The sequence below is a fragment of the Mustela erminea genome, chromosome 17, assembly GCF_009829155.1.
Source record: "Mustela erminea isolate mMusErm1 chromosome 17, mMusErm1.Pri, whole genome shotgun sequence".
Lineage (NCBI taxonomy): Eukaryota > Metazoa > Chordata > Mammalia > Carnivora > Mustelidae > Mustela > Mustela erminea.
This window is the reverse complement of record NC_045630.1, coordinates 49,937,084-49,960,443: the sequence shown is the minus strand read 5'-3', so window position 1 is coordinate 49,960,443 and position 23,360 is coordinate 49,937,084. Positions and strand designations below refer to the sequence as shown.

At 34.2% G+C, this 23,360-nt stretch overlaps 1 protein-coding gene across 3 annotated transcripts in view; it reads left to right on the top strand.

Moving 5' to 3' along the window:
- The window catches only part of CDC73 (cell division cycle 73), a 117,123-nt gene that overhangs the window by 68,090 nt on the left and 25,673 nt on the right, over nt 1-23,360 (top strand). For 2 of the 3 annotated variants that reach the window (XM_032317354.1, XM_032317356.1), the window contains exons 11-13: nt 13,026-13,083; nt 19,787-19,822; nt 20,615-20,702. In XM_032317354.1, the coding sequence (XP_032173245.1) occupies nt 13,026-13,083; nt 19,787-19,822; nt 20,615-20,702 (182 nt within the window). Of the gene's footprint in view, nt 1-13,025; nt 13,084-19,786; nt 19,823-20,614; nt 20,703-22,048; nt 22,131-23,360 lie in introns of those variants that run through there. The other variant, XM_032317355.1, reaches the window with a different exon arrangement.

Sequence of the window (23,360 nt, the reverse complement as noted above, 5' to 3'; positions counted from 1 at the left end):
CACATGATGGGATATAGCTCACTTCTTTTTTGCACTTAATGTTGCTTTCTAGTGTTCTTGAAAGCAGCAGAACTTTTTATTCTTCATCACCTTTTAATGTCAGCATTTATTTTCTATTTTTCCTTTTCTTTAAAATTAATATGTATGATAGAATTCAACAAAATGATATAGTGGATATAACACACTTGTACAGGATCTTCTTGGTGAAAAATAAGGTTTTATTAAGTATATGTGCTTCTCCTAATATTTCAGGATTGTTTATTAAGTTGCCTCTAAGCACATTTTTTCAGTAAGCACTAGATACACTGAAATATTTCTTTGTATGGTTAGTCTCCTGGGCACCTTTTTTTTTTCTGCAGAATACCGGGGCATTGTCTCCCCCCACGCCCCCTGCCTTAATAGCCTGAATTATCAGTTTTTCCTGTGAGACTTCAGGGACTTTAACTCCTAAAAATTTATGGTTTTATAACTTAAGCTATGTATTTGTAGTGATGTGTACACTTTATCCCACCTGTCTTTCCCAGTTAAATCTGTTAGTTCAAATACAGATTTATACTTTCTCTAATACTTTAAAATTTTTTGCCGTCATGTTTTTTAGTGTAGCTAATAAAATTTGTCTGTAGTTGGAGGAATCCTATGATCTTTTCTTTTCTTTTCTTTTTTTTAAGGAGTGTATGCAACTTTCCAAGGAATGTTAGAAGGAATATTAAGAGTTTTGTAATTGGGAAACCCAAGGTCTAGAGCTTTGGCTTTTCCTGGTTAAGTGTGAAGAGAAAATTGAAAGTCAGTTTTTATTTAGTCCCTATGTCTTCTCATACTTCATGCTCATTACTTTTTTTAATATTACATGTAGGTAGCAGAGTAATGCTGAAGTGCCTACTAAAAATAATGTATTTTACAAAAGTAGAGGTGGATTTTAGGATAAATCAGTATTTATCAGTATTTATACTATAAATAAATCTGTATTTATAAATAAATAAATATACATAAATCAGTATTTATCAGTAATTCCTTACGTAGGATTTGACTATACAGCTAGCAGCAGTGACTATTATGTACCCAAAATCAGACTGGATGCTAATCTTACTAAGTTGTTAGTTAAATGACTCTTTTCCCTCATAATGATAGTTTATTATACTTCCCATTTTAAAGATAGGGAACCAGTGCATAGAGTTGTAAATAATTATCCCAGATATCAGCTAACTGGTGGCAAGAGAAGCCAGTTGGGAATTAAAGCAAGATTATCTAAGTCTTTATGCTCAGTTCTTAACCATTTTACTAGGTAACACTGCTGGGGAAATTGTGGGAATTCTTTTGTAGGACTGGCACAGCATACCCAGAAATCATTCAATTACAAATGGATGTTTATATTTTCACCTTAATTAACTTGTCAAACAAATACATATTGATCATTTACTGTGTGCCAGTATTTATAGGTAGGCACAATTTATTGAATGTTAGGGAGATAGAAATGGTTTAGATACCTTCCCTTCCCTTTCTCTAGGAAGGATAAAACTATAATTTTTGCTAGTCCTTTGATTTGACTCTTTTGGAGTCCCACTGGATTTATTATAGATCTTGATTATTAAGAGAACTCCATCACATAACCTGGTTAATGGTTCCCCCAGTATTGGTTTGAGCCCCTGAATTCCCAGTGGACTGTTGTTTCAACTGTGCTTGCTATGGAGCAAGGGTTAATACAGCAAAAGATACTCCTAGAAACTAATAAAAAGGTGCCTGTCTACTTAATCAGAATTCACTTTAAACTTTTAGATACACTTGCCATCAGTTTCTTAAATTTAAATTAAGTTGCCTCAGAACTTTACATGAAGTACAGAAAAACAGAGCAGACACCAGATAAAAGTTACGTTAGTGACTTTTTCTAACAATCAGCATGTTTCCAGCCAAGAGAAACTGTAAAAATCTTATGACAGGCAAGCTTGTAGAAGTTCTTCCTTTAGTCTAGTTTCTTATAACATCTGAATTCTATGGTTAAATTTTCTCAGTAAATGTGACAGATTTCTTTGTCAGACTCAGGAAACTGGCAGCTATTTTGTTAAGTTTTATAGTTATAAATGTCTTGTAATTTTTACTTGCAGAGGTCTACTTTTTAACCTTATATAAAACATATCTGATGGGAAAAATAAGCTATTAACTCTATATTTTGGCCAGAACTGTCCAGGTTGGTTTTGGGATTTTCCTGGGCAGAATTTAAAGACAGGATTTGCATAGCCACATAACTCTTAGTTTCTATTTAGTACAGAAGTAATTATTACTTTATTCATTTGGCTAGTAGTTTCTGAGTCACTATAACATGATGAATCAGATATAGATTTTCTCACTAATAATAAAGATAAATCATTTCTGGGAATTTACTACCTATATAAATTCAACTAAATGCCCTTGGTAAAAAGAATAAGGGAGAAAAGGGTGTGGGGGATAACGCTTCAACCATGGCAGGCGATTTACTGAGAATGAGCAAATATCCTTGAATAATTTGAGAAGGGGAGACATGAATCTGGTTTTTCCTACATTGGTCTTCATTCCTGTTGGTGCTTTATTATGAATAATTGGCCTCTAAATGCAAGCCATTTTTTCAGTGCTGGAGAAAAATCTTAATGTTTTGGGTCACATGTCATTTCTACCATAATACTCTGAAAAATGCCATTTGATATAGTTATTTAAAGACCAGCTTTAGTTTTAATTGAGATCAGTTAACAATTTAGCGTAGAGTAATGTTTGCTTAGAGTTTGTATCTTTTGACTTAAAATCATGAAATCTTTTTCATATTACAAATATGTGGACAAATAGCACATTTTTGGCTATTTAATGTTAGTAAGTTTTCTCTTTTTAAAGAAAATGACTGTGTTCATTAAAGTTTACAGTTTTTCTTTGAAGTCAGTAGATGATTTATGAACCAGTTTTACTTTTCCCTGAACTTACTACAAACCAGGAATTAGCTTGATTTCAAATTAGCAATCTCAGAATGACCACAAGTGTCAGTGTTCGCCTGCCTTATTTTTCTTCTTCAGTTTTCACCAACTTGTACAGCAGACACTCATACTATATAAGAGTTTCTTTTGACTTGAAAGCAGAGCTAAATTTAAGTGTCTCTTTCAGAACTAATTTTCAACACCCTCATCAGTTTTAATTTATACAAACTATTAATGATCCTAAGGGAAAATATAAGCATTAAGATCAGCAGTAGTTTTTATTATGCTTGTATGTTCTTCAGTTTCTTAGTATTGTAGCTGCTTCAGTGTAGCATAAATCACCTATACTCTTTCATTTGTTTTTTGGCACACAGGGAATATTCTTCTGAAGAGCTTTGGTTCTCAGTGGGAGAAATGCTATTTTCTCGGAGGTGTTGTAGAAGTTTATGAGGGTATTTTTAGTTGACAGAATAATTGAAGGGCATTTAGTGAGTGAACAGGGAAGGAGGTCTATAGTGGGTGGGACAATTTTAAATGAACCTAAAATTTAATTAGAATACAAAGTGTATTTTGTGAAATTTTAACATATACTGAATTTTTCTAGGTATATAGTCATAGTGTCCAATAAAGAGGGTTGTACCCAACTTTGTTCTTAACTTGGCAAGTAGTTCACCATTTTAAAAAATCCTATTGCCTGTGGCAGTCATGTTTGTAGTAGATGACTTATCAGTAGAGTACACCAGTCTGTGGACATCTGTAATCGTTACATTCACTGTGATTTTATGAATAGGTACTAGCATCGGATTACTTCAGTATGTCTTCTGGTGTAATTGTTTCTGAGAGTAATACTGAAATACTTGTGTTTATCATAAACTTCTTTTAAAATTTCATTTTTGTATATGTTAGGATATTGATTTCCTTTAAAAACAATTACATACATAGGTTGTTTATATTACCTGTGCATTTCATTTTAGATTGTTAAAAGGAGTCAGTGTAAAATATTTCCTACACGCGGGAGACATACTGAGTTTGATAAGGGTGTGAAGCCCACTAAGTCAGTATCTTTAAGTTCTCAGGCACCTTACTCCCTACTCCTCAACACACTGATAATATTTAAAAGTGTAAACACTGTTAATTTATTACAAAGTGTATCAATACAATTTGTAGATTCAGGTAGATGTCATGTGTTGAAACTTAAAACTCTGCTAAAACTTCACAAAAGTGAATATAAATTCCCATAGAATTTATAAGTATTAGAAAATGCTTTTTATTTAATAGCTTTAGTAGATAAGGAAAGAAAGGAAAAAGTCAGAAGGAAATAGAATGTTTTCCCCAAAGGGCTTTTTTGAGAAGAGCTGGAAGCATAAATATGCTTGATTCTAAATTCAAGGAATTCTCTTCAGAATGATTATTTATGATCTGATTGGAAATAGGAACTTAAGTATAAAGAAACTTTGCAAAGCAAGAAAGAGGCACGCAAAGGTTATAGGATTAGGAATGGGTAATATTTGACTTCAGGGTTTGGTTTTCTTCCCTTTCCCCAACTCCTTAGAGGATACCTAAGGGATTCACTTATATTCAACAAATACATTGAACATTTTTTACATGCAAACTGCAGAGGGGTATGAGCTTTATCATTAGGTTCCTTTTATTCAAGAAATTGATAGACAGGATATATAGATCATTCTATAGGTAGCAAAGTAACTTGAAGAAAATTTAATTTTTTTCTATTTATTTAAGTTTTTTCCCTTCAGTTTCAAAATGTTTTCTATAATTCATTATTGTGTCACTCAGTTTCACTTTTTTGATACTTTTGATCTTCCTAATTGCAGTTGGTTTGCATTACATTTTTATCATCTTAATTTTTCATGCTTTTTGAATATTTTTATTCCCTTTAAATAACACAGTGTCTCAAGGATAATACAATTGCTGAGTTTTAGTGAACCAAAATTTTAAAAATCAAAATGTTTATATTTTTATTATACTCTCCATTTTCTTTTATCATCTCCCTGATTACTTACTAACATATTGAGTCTGTTTCTTTTCTGTATCCTCATAGTTGACTTTGAATTTTTTCTGTACTTCCTCTGTAACTTTTCACAGATGTTATACTTATTAATATCTCTGGCATTTATAATCCAGAATATTTCATTTGACTCTGTGTTTGTTGGGGGCCAGGGAGTCAAATAGTTAAATATATACAGGTCTGTGTTTATTTTAGCTTCCTCATTCCATTTATTGAGTTATATTAAATGGTAAAACATTGAATGTTTTCTTTTAAAGCTTACAATTTGTTATTTTCCTTTCTACCTTTGTTGTCAGTACCTGTAATTGTGTGATTCTCTAAACAGTCAAATTTATCTAATTCCAAACATATACCCTTTGATAGAGGGAGATGGGCAGAAGAATATTATGTTTTTATTCAGTGAAACAGAAGAAGAACAAATTTATATGGCCATACCATCTTTGAAGAAACCTATATTGAATTATGTCTTTAAACTCAGTTAATTGGACATTTGAGGTCGTACTGCAGTGGCATTGTTCTTAATGGCAAGTTATTACTTACATTTAAGTAATGGACTTTCTGGGGGAGAATTAGACCTTTCTAATCATCTAAAAATCTAGTTGTCTCATTTTGGTGGCAAGATAATCAAGACCCTGAGAGGTTGTGATTTTTTTCAGAGCTCCTCTCTTTAATATGTGAGAGTCAAAGCTAGAACCGGGGGTTCAAGACTTTTAAGTGAAGTTTTTTGCACTGATTTACACTGCCTCTGGTTACATCAGTATATTTGTTTTTAGTCCATGGACCCATAAGGTACACAAATGATCACTTAACCCTCGCCTTCTGCCACTATAAAAAAACCTGCCAGTTTTAAATAAGAAAGATTGTGCTTTTATTAAACCTCAGTGACACATATAAAAGAATTGCTCATTTGTGCCAGAAACTTATGTGGCCATTATAGACTTTGGTATTAAAGGAGATCAATTTCTAGGCTTTGGTTTGTGTCTAATGTAGTTTTATAATTAAACATTTCATCTACATTTATGTGGATATAATTTTTAAATCTGTAGATAAATAAACGAAAATTTTTTTAATATTTTCCCATTATGCAAGAATACCCTGTTAAAGATTTTCGTATTCTGTCTCACTCTCTTTTCCTCTCTTTTGATCCAAATTTCACTTGCTGTACTAATATTAGTCTGGATTCTCCAGAGAAAAAAACCCAATGGGTGGATGGATGGATGGATGGATGGATGGGGAGGAATTGGCAGATGTGATTATGGAAAAGGAAAAGTCCAGGATTTTCAGTCAACAAGCTGGAGACCCAGGAGAGTTGATGGTATAGCTCAAGTCTAAGGTGGGGTCCAAAGGCAAGAGAATAGGGATGTCCCAACTTGACAGCAGCTAGGCAGAGTGAAATCTTTCTCACTCTGCCTTTTTGTTCTGCTCATTTCTTCAGTGGATTCAATGAGGCCCACCCACAATGGGGAGAGCAATCTGCTTTACTCAGTCTGTTGATTCAAATGTTAATCTTACCCAGAAACATTCTCAGGGACACATCCAGAATGATGTTTTAATAAAACTATCTGGGTGCTCCATTGCCCAGTTAACACATAAAATTAACCCTTAGAGTTACATTCTGAAAACATCTTAGAGAATGATGAATGGAAAACTGGTATTTAGTTTTTTAATCAGTGAGTATCTTCTGATGTTATTCACAAGCACTTGTATTCCAGTTTTGTCTGTGACTGTAAAGTTTTAATTCTGTTAGTGGATTTGGGTAGGAATAGATTTTTGTTTTATCTTCTCTGAGATTAAAATATTACTTTAGTCTCTGCTTCTTTGGTTTCAAGTAGCAGAAACTTGCTCAAGTCAGCATAAGGAACAAAAGGAAATACATTATAATGGTATAGGAATATTCTGCAGAATCCAGGACTGAGAAATATAAATTGGTCTTAAAAGAACACAGTGAGACATTGGAAAACTGTCAGGAATCAAGGAAGCTTTTCTGTTTCTGTCTGATGCCATATGATTACTTGAAACTTTTTCTGTATCTGTACACCAGCTTCCTGGTCCTTTGTTAGTCCTCCTTAAAGCCAGCCTGCTACAGATAACTATAGCTCCCATTGCTGGGCATATCTCTTAGTATGGATTTTGAAATCCAAAGGAGAGAAGATATGATTGGGTCAGCTTGTTCACAAGTTTATCCTTTGTGGGTATAGTCCAGCTCTAAAAAGGGGAAATAGGATGTTCTCTGAGTAGACATCCTTTGAAAAGTCTGCCATCATTTGTAATTAGACTGTGTTTATTCTTTTATGCATATTTTGTGTTTTTTAGAAAAGATTTTTTATTATTTATATATATGAATTATTTTAAGGGTATAATTCAGTGGCATTAAGTATATCCATAATGTTGTGCAGCCATCACCACTCTGTATCTCCAGAACTTTCTCATCATTCCAAACTGAAACTCCGTACACATTAAACAGTTCCCTGTTGCCCTCTCTCCAGCCCCTGGTAACAACTACACTGCTTTCTGTTTTTATGAACTTGACTCTTCCAGGTACTTCATAGAAGTACAGTCATGCAATATGGGTCTTTTTGTGTCTATCCTACTTCATTTAGCATAATGTTTTCAAGGTTCATCCATGTTGTGGAGATACATATATATATATATATATATCAGAATTTCATTCTTCTTTTTAAAGACTGAATGATATTCCATTGTATGTATAAACTGTAATTTGTGTATCCATTCATTTGTCAGTGGACATTGGGTTGTTTTTACCTTTTGGCTATTGCGAATAATGTTATGCACATCAGCATGCAAATACCTGGTCAAGTCCCTGCTTTCAGTTCTTCGGTTATATACCAAAAGTTGGAATTGCTAGATCATATGTAATTCTGTGGTTAGTTTTTTGAGGTACAACCATACTGTTTTTCAAGTACTTACAAATCTTACATTCCCACCAGCCGTGCACGAAGATTCTAACATCTCCACATCCTTGTCACTACTTGTTAATTTCTGTTTTTTTGTGTGTGTATTTGATAATAGCTGTCCTAATAGGTATGAAGTGTTATCTCACTGTGGTTTGTAGTGATGTTTGAGCATATTTTCATGTGCTTGTGGACCAGCTGGAGAATGGTCAATTTCTCAGGAGAAATGTCTTTTCAAGTTTTTAGCCCATTTTTGAATTGAGATGTTTCTTTTTCGGTTTTGAGTTGAAGGAGGTGTTTTGTTGGGGTTTTTTTTCTTCCCTGAGATTATTTGAGAGAGAGTGAGAGAAGGTTCACTTGCGAGAGCAGGGGGAGGGATAGAGGGAGGGACCATCAGACTCAGTGCTAAGTGTAGAGTCCACTGTGGGGCTCAGTATCACGAGCAGGAGATCATGACCTGAGCTGAAACCAAGAGTTGGACACTTAACCACCGAGGTACCCTTTTTTCCCCCCTCCTAATTTCCCTGGCTAGAATTTCAGATGCTATGTTGAATCAAAGTGGTGAAAGTGGACATACTGTTCCTGATCTTAAGGGGAAAGGTTTCAGTCTTTCCCATTGTGCATGTTAGCTGTTGTGAATGTTTTTATATTTAGTTTTAATTATGTTAAAGAAGTTTCCTTTCATTCCTGGTTTGTTAAGGTGTGTTTGATGTTGTTTTTATTCATGAAAGGATGTTAAATTGTCAGATCCTTTTTATGTGTCGGTTGAAATTATCATCTATTTGCCCTTCATTCTGTTAATGTGGTATATTTCATCTATTGATTTTCCTATATTGAAACATCCTTGCATTCCAGGAATAAATGACACTTGGTCATGGTGTATTCTATGAACTTGGTTTGTCAGAGACTGTTTTCTTATGGAAAGAAGTTAGTTTAATAAATACTAGTTCCTCTTTATTTTGGACACTAAGTTGAACATACGCATACTTACAGAAAGTACTTATGTGCACAATAATAAATAACTAAATACGTATGTAATTCTTTATAATTCTTAAACTTTCATTTACTTATCCTCCATTAAATTACACAACTTGATTAAGGCAGGGATCCCTTTGCTCTTGTTTATACTGATGCTTTCCCAGTTTTTTTATACTTCGTGCTTTGATGAATATGTATAGAATGAATAAATTAATGTTTAAGTCTCTCAATAATTCTTTATGATATTTTTACCATCTTTATTTAGCAGATTGAAACAGTTTAACAATAGTGAATCAGTAATACTAAGGGAAATGTCCTTGTTTTAATTAGTTAATGTATATTTTTTAAGGATCTGCATTACATTAGGCACCATGTAACAGGCATAGAGACATAGTGGACAGTCCCTGACCTAAGTTAGCTTACAGTCTGGTTGAGAGAAGCAGACAAATACATAGAGAATTCTGTAGCAAATGAGGGATTTGATAGAGGTATCAAATCTATATATTTTATAAATACAGTATATTTTAGGAATGTGTTAACTATTTCCTTTGTTGGCTGACATTGTATGCATATGCCCCTGGGTTATGGCAAATGTAAAAAAATAAGTTGTGCTTATAATTTGTGTTTTGCTCTTAAAATCTTCTATGTTTTCAGCTTCATTGTCATTTGTCTACAGAGTTGCAATTTTCTTTTTCTTTCTTTCGTTTTTTTTTTTTTAATATTTTATTTATTTATTTGACAGACAGAGATCATAAGTAGGCAGAGAGGGAGGCAGAGAGAGAGGGGGAAACAGGCCCCCCATTGAGCAGAGAGCCAGATGCAGGGCTTTATCTCAGGACCTTGAGATCATGACCTGAGCCAAAGGCAGAGGCTTTAACCCACTGAGCCACCCAGGCGCCCCGCAGTTTTCTTTTTCTACATAGTTTTTCAAAAATTTTTTTATTTTTAAAAAGACCCAATGTACTTAAAATTCAGATGCTTTTTAAAAAAGCATCCTGGTAGTTGGGGATTCTAAATATCAAATCCACATTTCATGGGAGTATGTTACTATAGAAAGACAAAAGCATATAAGGGTACACTTAGTATTTCATTTTTAAAACATGTTTTTTTGCTGTCATTAAGTACAGTAGTCAAAATGATAGATTATTAACTGCATATGTATTGTGTGTTTTCTTCATTTAGAATTTTCCGTATTTTATGAAGTTACATACAAGCAGCATTTTTCCAAATTAAGTAAATATAATGTATTCTTTTTCATACTGACACTTGTTACAAATATTTTTTTCTTATGATATTACACATCATGGTATTAATTCCTGCTTGTTTAAAGCAGCAAATAACCAATATTATCTCTCCCAGTACCAGAAGATTTTTAGATTTTCTCATTTGCTGAAATAAGGCAAGTAAGGATTATAAGCAGCATAGTTTGTGTTGCCTTGTTATGTTTTACAAAAACGATTCTATCACTTCTGCCATTCTTATCAGTTATTTCTTTTCCAGAATGCCTCAAGTCTCGGTGGAAATTGTAATTGTTCTGACTTTTCAAGAGAAAGCAAGTTTTCCTCTTCAGTTAGCACAGCTTGTCAGCTCTTTCAGTTGTTGGGTTTTTTTGTTTGTTTGTTTTGTTTTGTTTCTTTGCTGATACTTTATTTTCCCAGATGGGTATTATTTTTCTTCTCCCAATCCAAATATCTCTAAAAATATAGAACTGTCAGTCTCTTCCCCATATTACTGCCAAATTATTGTTCCTTTTTCTTAACGTATGCCAGATACACCATTTTGTAGCCTTTGAAAAACTTCACCTTTGTTTCTTCATGTGGGGTTGATTATATGGTTTCTGAGGTTCTTTATGCAAGGACTTCTATAATTTTATTTCAAAATAGTACAGATTGGAGTGGAATGAACTTTCAGCCCTTAGTATTGGCTAGGGAGTCCTGAACGGGCTATTCACTGACATGATCAGCAACGATCTCCCCAGTTTTTTTTTTCCAAGGAGTCCACAGCCTCCACTTTAATAGCTGTATAGCTTTGTGTGTGTGTGAGAGTGTGTGAATGCGTGCTTGTGCTTAACACTTATTTGTGTTTGTTTACTAACTCCAAAATTAAAGTTATACTGTATTGACTCAGATTTTCAGTATATCTGAGGAGACAAAGTTAGAACTCTTCCAGTTGCAACCAACAGTAACTCTGCTCAAGTAATTAGATAAAAATGTGTGTGGGAGTGCATAGTAGTGAGGTGAGGGATTTTAAAGGCTCATATAATCAAGAAGAGGTAGGGGAGAAGAGGCCTTGCAGGCTATTATAACTAGATAGGTGTTATAAAGGATGCTGTATTCTGCCTCTTTATTTTGTGCATATTAGTGTCATTCTGTCCTCCTCCAGATGGGCTTTCCCCAGGAGTCAAGAGATACATGGTCATCTGTAATTTTTGGTTTACCACCTTGCCGCCGTGTAACATGCTAGTTCCAATTTATAAAACATACAGGGGAGAACTCTTGATTGACCTAACCTAAGACATATGCCTCTTCCAGTGACCGAGGGCTAAGGCTTATTCCCCAAAAGGGATAATTTGGAGTAGGAGAAGGTCATCAAGCAATGATAGCTTACTTTGTAAACAGAAAATACCCAGTTTTGAGTTTACTCAGAAGTATAGAAAAACACTTAAGGGTTAGAATTTGTAATGGAAAAGATTTTTTTTACATATTACTTCTGTGTGCTTATACCTTTTGCTGACCCGTGTTATAAGAGCCATAATCTCTTCATATGGTATAGGTATATTTTAGTAGTCACATGAATCAGTTTTGGTTCTGATAGTTCTCCATATGCACGTGGTGCTGTTTTGTTCTTGTGATTTTGAACTTCATCTACTCTTTTGAAAAGAAGGGGCTTTGATTTGGATCCAGCCAACCTTACAGTCAAAATGTAGACAGGAAGATATCTGCATGTGTGTGTGCTCATTGTTCTTCTCTCTCATTTTTTAAATTTTTTTCTGTTTCAGTGTGTACTTAAGTCACATTCCATGACTCAGTATTTACATATAAGGATTTCTTAAGTAATATGGGTAACATTTATTTTATTTTCATGTTTATTGTATAATACCTAGTTGATTCTCTTTCTGGACTAACATGAGATGGAAAGCTAAAATGTCTTTGGTTTAGTTATTTATTTAAAAAACAACTGTGGTATAGCCTACCATTCCAAATTATTTTACTATGAAGAGTCTCAAGTTTTGAAGACAATGTAATATGGTTAAAATTAACATTATTTAGCAGTATTTCTTTAGAAATGTTTCTGTGATTCTAATACCGATTTTTATTATTATGGATTTATGTAGGTTCCCTGATAGTCACCAAATTTCATTCAGTTGAGTACGACTAGAGTCATGGTACCAGTTGTTTTGAAATTTACATTTGTAGCTTTTTTTTGTTCATCGTTTTCTATTAAGTGTGAATATGATTAAAACTGTTAAAGACAGCTTTTTGAGTATCTTAAGCATTTCAGAAGCATCTACTCCTGAATATGTAATTGATATATTTCAGTACTTAGCATATTTTCTTCTATATATTACATGCTTAGTAATTAGTTGAGATTGTTATTTAGTTAAAATTTTCAACCACTCTTAAATGTAACAAATCTTGTCTTTATAAATTTGATTATTTCCCTGAATATTTTAAAGGCATTTAATTTGAAATGTTTGTGGGATTTTTTAATGCACTGTAAAGTAACATCATTTACATCTTTCTAATGTGAGATTATATATCATTTATTCATTTTGAAACTATTTGATGGAAAAAAGATTGACTTGATTTTAAAATGGGTAATAACATTTATGCAAATATTAAAATTGTCAACAATTAAGCATATCAAATATTTGGAAAATGTTATAGTCTTAGAATAAACTATATGATAATAGTTTAAATTTATTTTCTACTAAAGAATCCTTTTATTACCTCATGGCCAGTAGCATAAAAGATAAGGGAGGTGTTTTTGTTTTCTGCGGGGGTTTTTTGTTTTGTTTTGCTTTTTGTTTTAATGCTTAGTATCATAACATGTTTAGTGGAGGGATTGATTGAATGAGAAACAAGGAGATACAAAATTTCTTTGCAGTAATTAAATGGAAGTATTTATTATGTAAAGGAATTCTAATATTATTTGTCAATTTTTATTCTTTTAAAGGAAGGTGCATCAGCCCGTAAGACTCAGACTCCTGCAGCACAGCCAGTACCAAGACCAGGTGAAATACAAAACTTCAGAATTTTTTTGTTTGTTTGTTTTTTAATTGTCACAATTTTTTTTGATACTATAGTGCTTTGAAGGAATTGAAATTTTACTTTAATATAAAGTAATATAGGAACATTTACTTGAACAAATAGAGTTGAAGAGTTAAATTTTTTTAAGAAAATGTTTGTAAGATCTTAGAAAAATGTTTTAAAAAACTATGTATATGTACACATCCCCTCACCAGTTTCTTGTTCGAGGTACATATGGATGTGATTTTTCCTCCTCTGTCGGAAGCACAGCATTATAATTTTAATAGACTGTTCAGCAGCTTTGATGCTTAGAATTTCAGATGTCTATGTTCTTGAACATACAAGATTTTGTAATCAGTTCTGTAAAATGTGTGGTAAGCATAGGCATTACTGAAGCTATTTTGGAAATATTTTTCTTCTCTGTTCCTAGTTTCTAAAAAGGTTGATCTTTATAAATGCATGTAGAGACCAACAATATATTCATTTTAGGTGTTTTGGGTTTGATTTTGGTGTTTTTACATTTAGTGTACTTAAAGTATTAGGCTGTACCTTTTCTTCTTTTACCTCATCAGTGGTTTTGAAAATGGCTATGAAGAAAATGAATAGGATTGGAAATGCACAGGCCAGAATTTAATTGGGTGCTCTTCCTCTTAAATTTGGCAGTATCAATAGTGCAGAATTGGTTGTCTTTTTATTCATAGTATGTTTACAAGCTAACTCTAAAATTATGTAAATTATACATACTAAATACTTCTGGAAGCACTTTAGAAGTACAGTATTATGAATATATGTGGCTTATAGTGGGATTATTTTTATATCAGAATGTGTCCTGGATCCATATATCTGGATTTTGGCATGAGTAGTATTTACTTCTTCTTTTTCTTTCATTCTTCCTTCCTTCCTTCCTTTCTTTCTTTCTTTCTTTTTTTTTATGACAGTGGATTTGTTTGGAAACTTTATCATTCCTGTTTTTGCGGACGAGTGGAGAAGAGAAGGACTTCATTAGCCATTTGTTAACTTTGGAGCACACTGGATAAATTTATTTCAGATAACAGGACTGTGGCACTGTTTATTAAGTACCGAGGACCTTAATCAAAAGCCATATTAAGAGTATAAGGAAGAGCAATTAAATTCAATAAATGTTAGTTGAATGCCTTCCATGTATGTACTCAGGGCCAGAAACTAGAAAAAGCTAAAAAGGAGTTCTTTTCAGGAAGGAAGAAAAAGTGAAGGCAATAGGAATTGCTGTACTCAGTTGGGCCTGAACAATACAAACTGTGCAGTAGAGGGGTATTGTAGAGGCAGATGACTGATACAGGACTGTGCTTCTTTGGGGCGGTGGGATGGGAGGCTGTAGTTGGTCAGTCTCCAGAAGGTCACAGGAGAAATGCAGAATTGGTGTAAGAGGGGAGAAATCACCCCTGGAGTTTTCTAATGCACTTTTGTGTTGTATAATGTAAAATTGTCATTTCACGTTTTCTCAAAATCATTTGGTAGACAAGGAAAGGGGTAGGGGAGGCACTGATATCTAAATAAATCAGGTTGTTCAAATGTACCATGTGATAAAATGAAGTTAAGGGAGCTGGATTCTATCAGTCAGTTTTGTGACCTTGGGGAAGATCATATGTAAACTATGGAGTTCTGAGTCTTTTTCAACTCTTAATATTTTATCATTCTTTTTCAACTGTTCTATCAAGGTACCCTGGTGATTAAACTGATTGAAATTAATGTGAATTAATATCTCAGAACAAATATTCTGATGCCCATCCATGTGAGATCTCCTCTTCCTTTTCCACAAGTTTTTAGCACTCATCTATGAATAAAAACTCATTTTAGTGGATGTTCAGCAGTTTGTCACCTTTGTCTTGATTAGTGAATTTTTCTTTTGCTGTAGAAATGTTTTTTGTCTTTGCCTATGGGATGCTGCCCAGTTTTGAAGAGATAACTATGTAATATATGACATGTTCACTTATGCTGTCTTTTCAAAATTAAAAAATATATGAATGCTCAAAACCTATTTGGCAGTATAATATGTTATAGATGAGAAATTAGCCATTCATAACTTTTATTTGTAGGTAGAGTTCGAATCATTCGAAAATGGAGGACTGAACCACCGTTTTGTTTACCTCTTCAGTGGGGCAACTCAAATACTGAGTGCCATTATTGATTACTTTTTTCCTTTTTATTATTATTATTATTATTTAAATATTTTATTTATTTATTTGACAGAGAGATCACAAGTGGGCAGAGAGTCAGGCAGAGAGAGAGAGGGGAAAGCAGGCTCCCCGCTGAGCAGGGAGCCCGGTGCGGGGCTCGATCCCAGGACCCTGAGATCATGACCTGAGCTGAAGGCAGAGGCTTAACCCACTGAGCCACCCAGGCGCCCTCCTTTTTATTATTCTTTCACCACATGTTTATCTAGCACTAATTGTGCCAGGCAAGTCCCTGGGTAAATTTGATACTTGAAAGTATCTACAATTATTCTCAACTTCTAAATATTTATTTGGAGAATGTAACTAACAAAAAGCACATGTTTTTCAGTGGATTAGGAAGGATAAGCCTTTGATAAGCCATAGTCCTGTACCTTACTGTCATTTTCTTTCTAGGTTAAATCTCTTACCCATATCCTTGCTTCCTGCCTCTTTCTTATGCATGTACAGTGCATATTTCATTTCTCCAGCTTTAATTTTTTACTTTTATTTCATAGATTGCCTGAAATGGGTAGGTGAACTGTAACTCGTTTGTCTGCTTTACGTATAAGATTGATAGAGAGAATTAGCCATTTGTATATTTTATTTATTTATCTATTACTTATTTAATTTTTAAAATATTTACTTGAGAGAGAGGGAGTGTGAAAGAGAGATCACTAGCAGGTGGAAGGGTAGGGGGAGAAGCAACTCCCTGCTGAGCAGGGAGCCTGATGCAGGGCTCGATCCCAGGATCCTGGGATCATGACCTGAGTTGAAGGCAGAGGCTTAACTGACTGAGCCACCCAGGTGCCCCACCCCTTGTATATTTTAAAAATATTGTGCTGGTTCTGGTATCTCATTCCATAGTATTACGTCTATGCTGATGATTTTCAAATTTGTATCTCCAAATCAGACATCTCTTCTTATTTCTGGTATCTCGTATAAATTGTCTAATATTTGGATATACCATAGGCTTCTTAAAACTGATGTAAAACCTCTGTTGCCTGAACTTTTCCCCCAAGTGTCTTCTTCATGAATAAACGGCACCACTATAAACTCTGTTTCTTGAGCAAAAAAATTCAGGCGTTACTCTTCATTATTCACTTTCCACATTTGCTTATTGCTCTCTCTAATAGGTCAATAACTTCTGTCAAATTTACCTTTTCTGTGTTTCAGATTTGTCTCTTTATCTCTACTACAAGAATTTAAGTCTAAACCATTATCATTTCTCTAGACCAGTCCTTCTTGAAGTGTTAGTCCATGACGTATTTCTGGCTTCCAACAAGATGCATATAGAAATTGAGAGTACAGTACTATCACAACATCCAAGTCCATGATCATTTTCTAGTAATTCATTGTTACTGCATTTTATTCACTTGACCTTGGAAATTTCAAATATAAAAAAAAAAACCACCTCTTATCTTTACACTTAATTTGAGTAGCACTACTGTGTGGACTGTTTTTAATAATCTTGAGCTTTCTGCTTTCATGCTTGTCCCCTTTTGATCCTTTATCTCAATCTTTTGTTTTTCTTTTCCAGAAGATGTGAAATGAAAATCAAATTATGTCGCTTTGTGGCTTAAAAATTACAGGGTTTTCCAGTGGCATTTACATACAAACCTAATGTTGCCTGGAAAATGTGTATGTGTGTAATATGTGTGTGTGTGTGTATGTGTATATTTTTCCATTTGAAAGCATATATTTTTAACCTCATTTCCTGCCATTCTTTCTTTTGTCCCTGTAGTCTATACATTTGCAGTTCCTTAAGCACAGCAGTTTCTTCCTGTCTTTGGCATTTGCTCACGTTTCTACCCCTCAGCGGGCTGTTCTTCACTTATTCCTTGCACATTGGCTCCTTTTCATCCTTGAAATCTGAGCTTAAATGCCACTTCTTTGAGAGGCTTTCTCTACGCGTTCTTTCCAAAGGACACTTTTCTGTCAGTTTTACGTGCTTTTTGTTTCTTAATAATTGAATGTTCAAACTTGTTTAAATATGTTTGTATGCTTACTTATTTATGGTCTGACTCCCCTACTTTACTGAAGGGTTTTTGAGGGTAGTGACTATTTCTGTTTTATTTACAATAATAAGAGGGCCTTGTGCATAAGGCTCTGAATATTTAAGTGAAGACTAATTACATTAGAAATCATACATAGCAATCAATAATAATTACTTATTCTCAGCTTGTAAATTTTCAGTCATGGAATTTGCTGAAGGTAGTGGTAGTATTAGTGGTACTAGGAGCAGTAGCATTTAGGATGAGCTGCTATAGCTACAGGGTTTGCTAAATATTAAATATGAGCCAAGATCTGATTAAGGACTTAACCAGCATTGTTGTTTTTAAGATTCTTACAGCAGTTTCAAGATGTAGAAACTATTATTACTGATTTATAGTTGAGGACAACTGAGACTGAATGAATGGTCTATCAATTCAGCTTACAACGATAATTTGCCCAGGAAGTGGCAAAATGTAGATAGGAATTGAGATAATCTGAGTACAGATTTTTCCTCTTCATCACTGTGCCTTATGAACTGTGTTATTCTGCCCTTTTTTCCCCTTTCTCCCACTTTAAATCAAGCTTAATATAGTGTGTTTGTCATTGTGTCTGGACCTTGGTCCTGATTTAACTAGGGAACTTATTTATATTCTTATGTAATTATTTTTTTTGCTATGTTTCTAAATTTTAATATGTGTGCTTTCATATTTTATCTTTTTCTTACATGGGGTCTTCTCACCCTTGAATTTAGTGAATCTTTTCCTAAATTCCTCAGTCCATTGTGGGCTTCTTTAACCAAACCAGTGGTATTTCAAGCAAAGAGTTCTTTTTTGTTGTTTCCCTTACTCATTTTTTTTTTTTTTAAGCAAGTCCTGTCTCCTGTTTATCCATGTATCTAGCCATCCTGTCATTACTTTATCCCTCCAACAAATACCAAATATTTACTGAGAATATATTATATTCCAAATGATGCTATCTAGCTAATCAGCTAATCAGGTGTTTTCCTTGAGTCCTATTTTTAAAAATGTTTGAAAAAGCTTTAGTATTTTTTTCTTAGCAAGTAGAAAGAAAGAGAACACTAATAAATATGTATATGCATGAACTTGTATTTAATATATATTTCTCTCCTTTATGGGACTGGAAAAATCTTACTACTGGACTCCATAAAATTTTATCACAGTAAATAGCTGTAGAAAGGATTACAAAGTATTAAGTTAAAATGTAGCATTTTACTGCCTTAAAAAAGAACATATTCCAAAAATGAGTGTATCCCCTTTAAAAATGGTAATCTGTTTTTAACAACTGATGTTGAGTGAGAATTTTAAATCTCCTAAATTTTTATTTTCGTGATTTAAGGAAGTGGAAATTTTAATATAGTACATGACAGAAAGCCGTCAGTAAATTTTTTTGTATGTGTAAATTCTGAAAATTGAATGTACAGCACTTTTAGATTCTAAAACATATTAGTCTTGAACCAGGCTGATGTTGCTGTTATTATGCCAACACCTATTTCCATTATAAAGTCTATTATATAGACAAATAATAAAAAAAAGGATATTTGTATTTTTTAACATAACATTCACAATTTTTAATTTGAATTCAGTTAGCTAGCATATAGTAAGTACATCATTAGTTTCAGATGTAGAGTTCAATAATTCATCATTTGCATGTTACACCCAGCACTCACCACATCATGTGCCTTCAATGCCCATCACCCAGTTACTCCCATCTCCCCACCCACATCTCCCACATTCACAATTATTAATAATATGGGCAACTGGAGGCACCTGGGTGGCTTAGTCAGTTGAGTGCTCGACTCCTGGTTTTAGCTCAGGTCATGATCTTGTGGTCATGAGGTTGAGCCCCACATTAGGCTCTATGCTCAGCACTGACTCTGCTTCAGTTTCTCTCTCCCTCTGCCTCCTGCTCTCGCTCGATTTCTCCTCCCCCCAAATAAATAAATAAAATCTTAAAAAAAAAAAAAGGGCAATTTAAGATAATATAGACCTGCCCATGACTCATTGCCTATAATCTTCTAATGAAAAAACAAATATGAAAAGAGAGAGAAATGGTAAGAAGTATTTTAGGTCTTAGTTCCCAATAATGCCTTTCTTTTCCCTCCCAGATAGTTAAACACATTTCCTCCTTCCAGCCTATCACCCAGTGTTACATGTTTTTGCATTTACTGCATTGGCTATCATTTAATTAAGAAACTATTTACTGCTTTTGCTAGACTATAATATCTGTTAATGTAGATACTCAAGAGTTTAGCAGCGTAGTATATCCACTTTGTTACAATATATTGTTATATAATGGTAAGGCATTTTAATGTTTTTGTGAAACAGAAATTGAGAAGATTGGTATTATTTGGAAAGATTGCAATATGTTTTAAAACTTTATAACTAGTCATATGTAATTTAAATTTTTAGGCCTTAGTTGCTTTGTAACTTTGAAAATAAGAATGTTATTTTGTAACACTCATTTTTTTCCCCTCTCTTAACAGTTTCTCAAGCAAGACCTCCCCCAAATCAGAAGAAAGGTGAGATTATGCATATAAGTTTAAACTTATTTTATTTTTTATTTTTTTCTTTTTAAAGATTTTATTTATTTATTTGACACAGAGAGAGAGAGAGCAAGAGAGGGAATACAAGCTGGGGCAGTGGGAAAGGGAGAAGCAGACTCCCTGCTGAGCAGGGAACCCAATGCAGGGCTCAATCGCAGGACCCTGGGATCATGACCTAAGCTGAAGGCAGACCCTTAACATACTGAGCCACCCAGGTGTGCCTGATTTTAAAATTATTTTATTTTTAAGATTTTATTTATTTATTTGACAGAGAGATCATAAGCAGGCAGAGAGAGAGGGGGAAGCAGGCTCCCCTCTGAGCAGAGAGCCCAGTGAGGGGCTCGATCCCAGGACCCTGAGACCATGACCTGAGCCGAAGGCAGAGGCTTAACCCTCTGAGCCACCCAGGCGCCCCAGCATTTGACTCTTGATCATCATGAATTTGAGCCCCATGTTGGATACAGAGATTACTAAAATAAAGATAAAACTTAAAAATTTTTAAAATAGAAAGTAAAAGTGAGTAAGCCAGATTACAAAACGAAGGCTGATATTATGCTTGTGCAGTTATATCAGATGTTTGTACACGGTATCCATTCTGATTAGTCTGTACTCAGGTCATACTGATTACTAAATATTTTGAATATTATTGTTGACTTAAATATTTCTTTAGCTCAAAGGAGTTAAGATTATAAATTTATTAATTACAAAAGTAACTATATTTCTTTTAATAATAACATATTTGCTACCTTTATAATTTTGTCTTTATAGGATCTCGAACACCCATTATCATAATTCCTGCAGCTACCACCTCTTTAATAACCATGCTTAATGCAAAGGACCTTCTACAAGACCTGAAGTAAGTAATTTATTAAAGTGTCGTTTTCATTGGATATGGAGATGTCTTTGAGAATTAGTAGTTAAGAATCTGGTATTCCTTATTTGGAGAAAACAATTTCAGCTTCTGTGCTATAGGCTTTATAGATAGTCTGAAGTATAATTTTCAGAGCAGAGTACAGAGTACTTGAACAGTGCAGGGGTTTGTGGTACCGATCCCCCACACAATCAAAAATTTACATCGAGCTTTTGACTCCTGCAGAAACTTAACTCGTAATAGCCTATTGTTGATGGATGCCTTAATGATAACATAAGTAATATGTAACATAACAGTCTATTAACACATATTTTGTATGTTATATGTATTATATAATGTTTTGTACAATAGTAAGCTAGAAAGAAATGTTAAAAAATCACAAGGAAGAGAAAATAGATTATTGTATTTTTTTAAGAGATTTGGCTTATTTATTTGAGAGAGAGCAAGCATGAGCCATGTGGGATGGAGGGCAGAGAGGGAGGGAGAAGCAGACTTTGATGAGGGCACCCGATGTGGGGCTCAGTCCTAGGACCCTGCGACCATGACCTGAGCTTAAGGCAGATGCTAATGAGCTGAGCCACCAGGCGCCTGAGTTGCATTTATGTGGCAGGCGGAGGGGGCGGTAACTGAAATCCTGTGTATAAGTGGACCCATGCACTTTAAACCAGTGTTGTTTAGGGGTCCACTGTATAGTCTTTTCTCTCTGGATCCTTTAGGGAAAATAGGGAAAGTTTTGGCACAAGTTCTAATGAAAAGGATACTATTAAGTTAATTTTTAATATGAATTGTTTTGACTTTTTTCTGAAGAGCTTGAGGAAGTTCTAAAACAAATTCCAGTTCTCTCCCTCTCCCCTTCTCCAAGTAGTAGTAAAGAATGGGAAAAGTGGGGCACCTAGATGGCTCAGTCGTTAAGCAGGTGCCCTAGGTTCAGGTCATGATCCCAGGGTCCTGGGATTGAGCCCCGCATCTGGCTCCCTGCTGAGAGGGAAGCCTGCTTCTCCCTCACCCACTGCTGCTGCTTCTATTTCCTTTCTTGCTGTGTCTCTGTCAAATAAGTAAAATCTTTAAAAAACAAAAAAGAGGGGGAAAAGTGATAAAAACTTCCGTATATATTGTTTACCCTGGGTGTAGGGGATGGTGGAGGTTGGGAATATAGTTTTTTTACCCTAGAAATTAGTAAAATTTAATTGAAGTTAAAATGAAACCTATATCCTATGTTAAAATTCTTAGATACTTAGCTTCCAGAAATTTTTTTTATTGAGATATAGTTTATTTGACATTATTAATTCTGGGTATACAGTGTAAGAATTTAATATTTGTATATATCGCAGAGTGATCACCACAGAAGTCCAGTTAACATCCATCACCATACATAGTTGCAAAATGTTTTTCTTGTGATGACAACTTTAAAATTCCATTCTCCTGACTACTTTCAAATATGCAGTGCAGTATTATTAACTGTAATCAATGTGTTGTACTTTACATCCCTAGGATGTATTTATTTGGTAACTAGAAATGTGTACCATTTTCATTTGTAACTGGAATTTTGTACCTGAAATTTTTAGTCTTTCTCTTCCTTCCTCATTTCCTGTTTAAAATGAATATAATCACAGTTACACTCAAACTGCTCTAATAAACACACATCATGGTGTGTACATAATCTCTCCCCTACCCAACCAGCTTCAGACTTTAAGTATTTTCTAGAAGTATTTATTTTTTAGTTAGTATGAATAGGTGTGCCACTTTCAGAGATCATGATGAGTTTTTAAAAATCTTTATACTTCTTGTATTGGCTGTCATTTACAGAGGAAAAATGGCAGGGTTAAAATTGTTTTAAATAACTTTCAATTATATGTACATTTGCAAGGCTCAAAATGAGCCATGGTTAAGTGATTTTCAGAATGCTGTCAAGTTTTTGAGCATTATTACTAGCATGGCAGATAATCCGTGGTTTCGCTAGTAATTTCTGGATGTACGCTTTTGCTCATCACAAGGATATCCACCTTGCTTGCTTCTCATTGTAAATGTCATATGCTAGATTCTCATGATGATTATTTATGCTGTTGGTGTTGTTTTTTTGTTTGCATCTGTGAATTGTGGGTGGACCTTGTTCTAAGTTATTACAATTTAATATAGTATACATTATCTTGAATTAACAGTCTTTCATTTAATACTGAAAAATGTGTGTGGGCAAGGCACTGTGTCATGTATGTCTGCATGGTGGGGTGGCGGCGGCACAGGTGTTTCAGCCGCCTTGTTCAGCTAAGCTATGCTTGTCTCCTTTTTAACAAGTTCATTTTCTCTTTGCCTGTGTGATACTAGACTTAATAAATTAAATACAATCATTTTATTATTATTTTTTTAGCGATTTTTTTTGTCCGAGAGAGTGAGTGAGAGAACAACACAAGCAGTGGAAGCAGCAGGCAGAGGGAGAAGCCAGGTGTCCCACTGAGCAAGGAGCCCAGTATGGGTCTTGATCCCAGGACCCTTAGATCATGACCCAAACCAAAGGCAGATGTTTAACTGGCTGAGCCACCCAGGCATCCCAAAATACAGTCATTTTAATAAAATACTTTCAAGGGGAAAATTTGTTTTCCCTCTTCCCACATACAGACCCATGAGTTAATACAAGAGAATAATTTC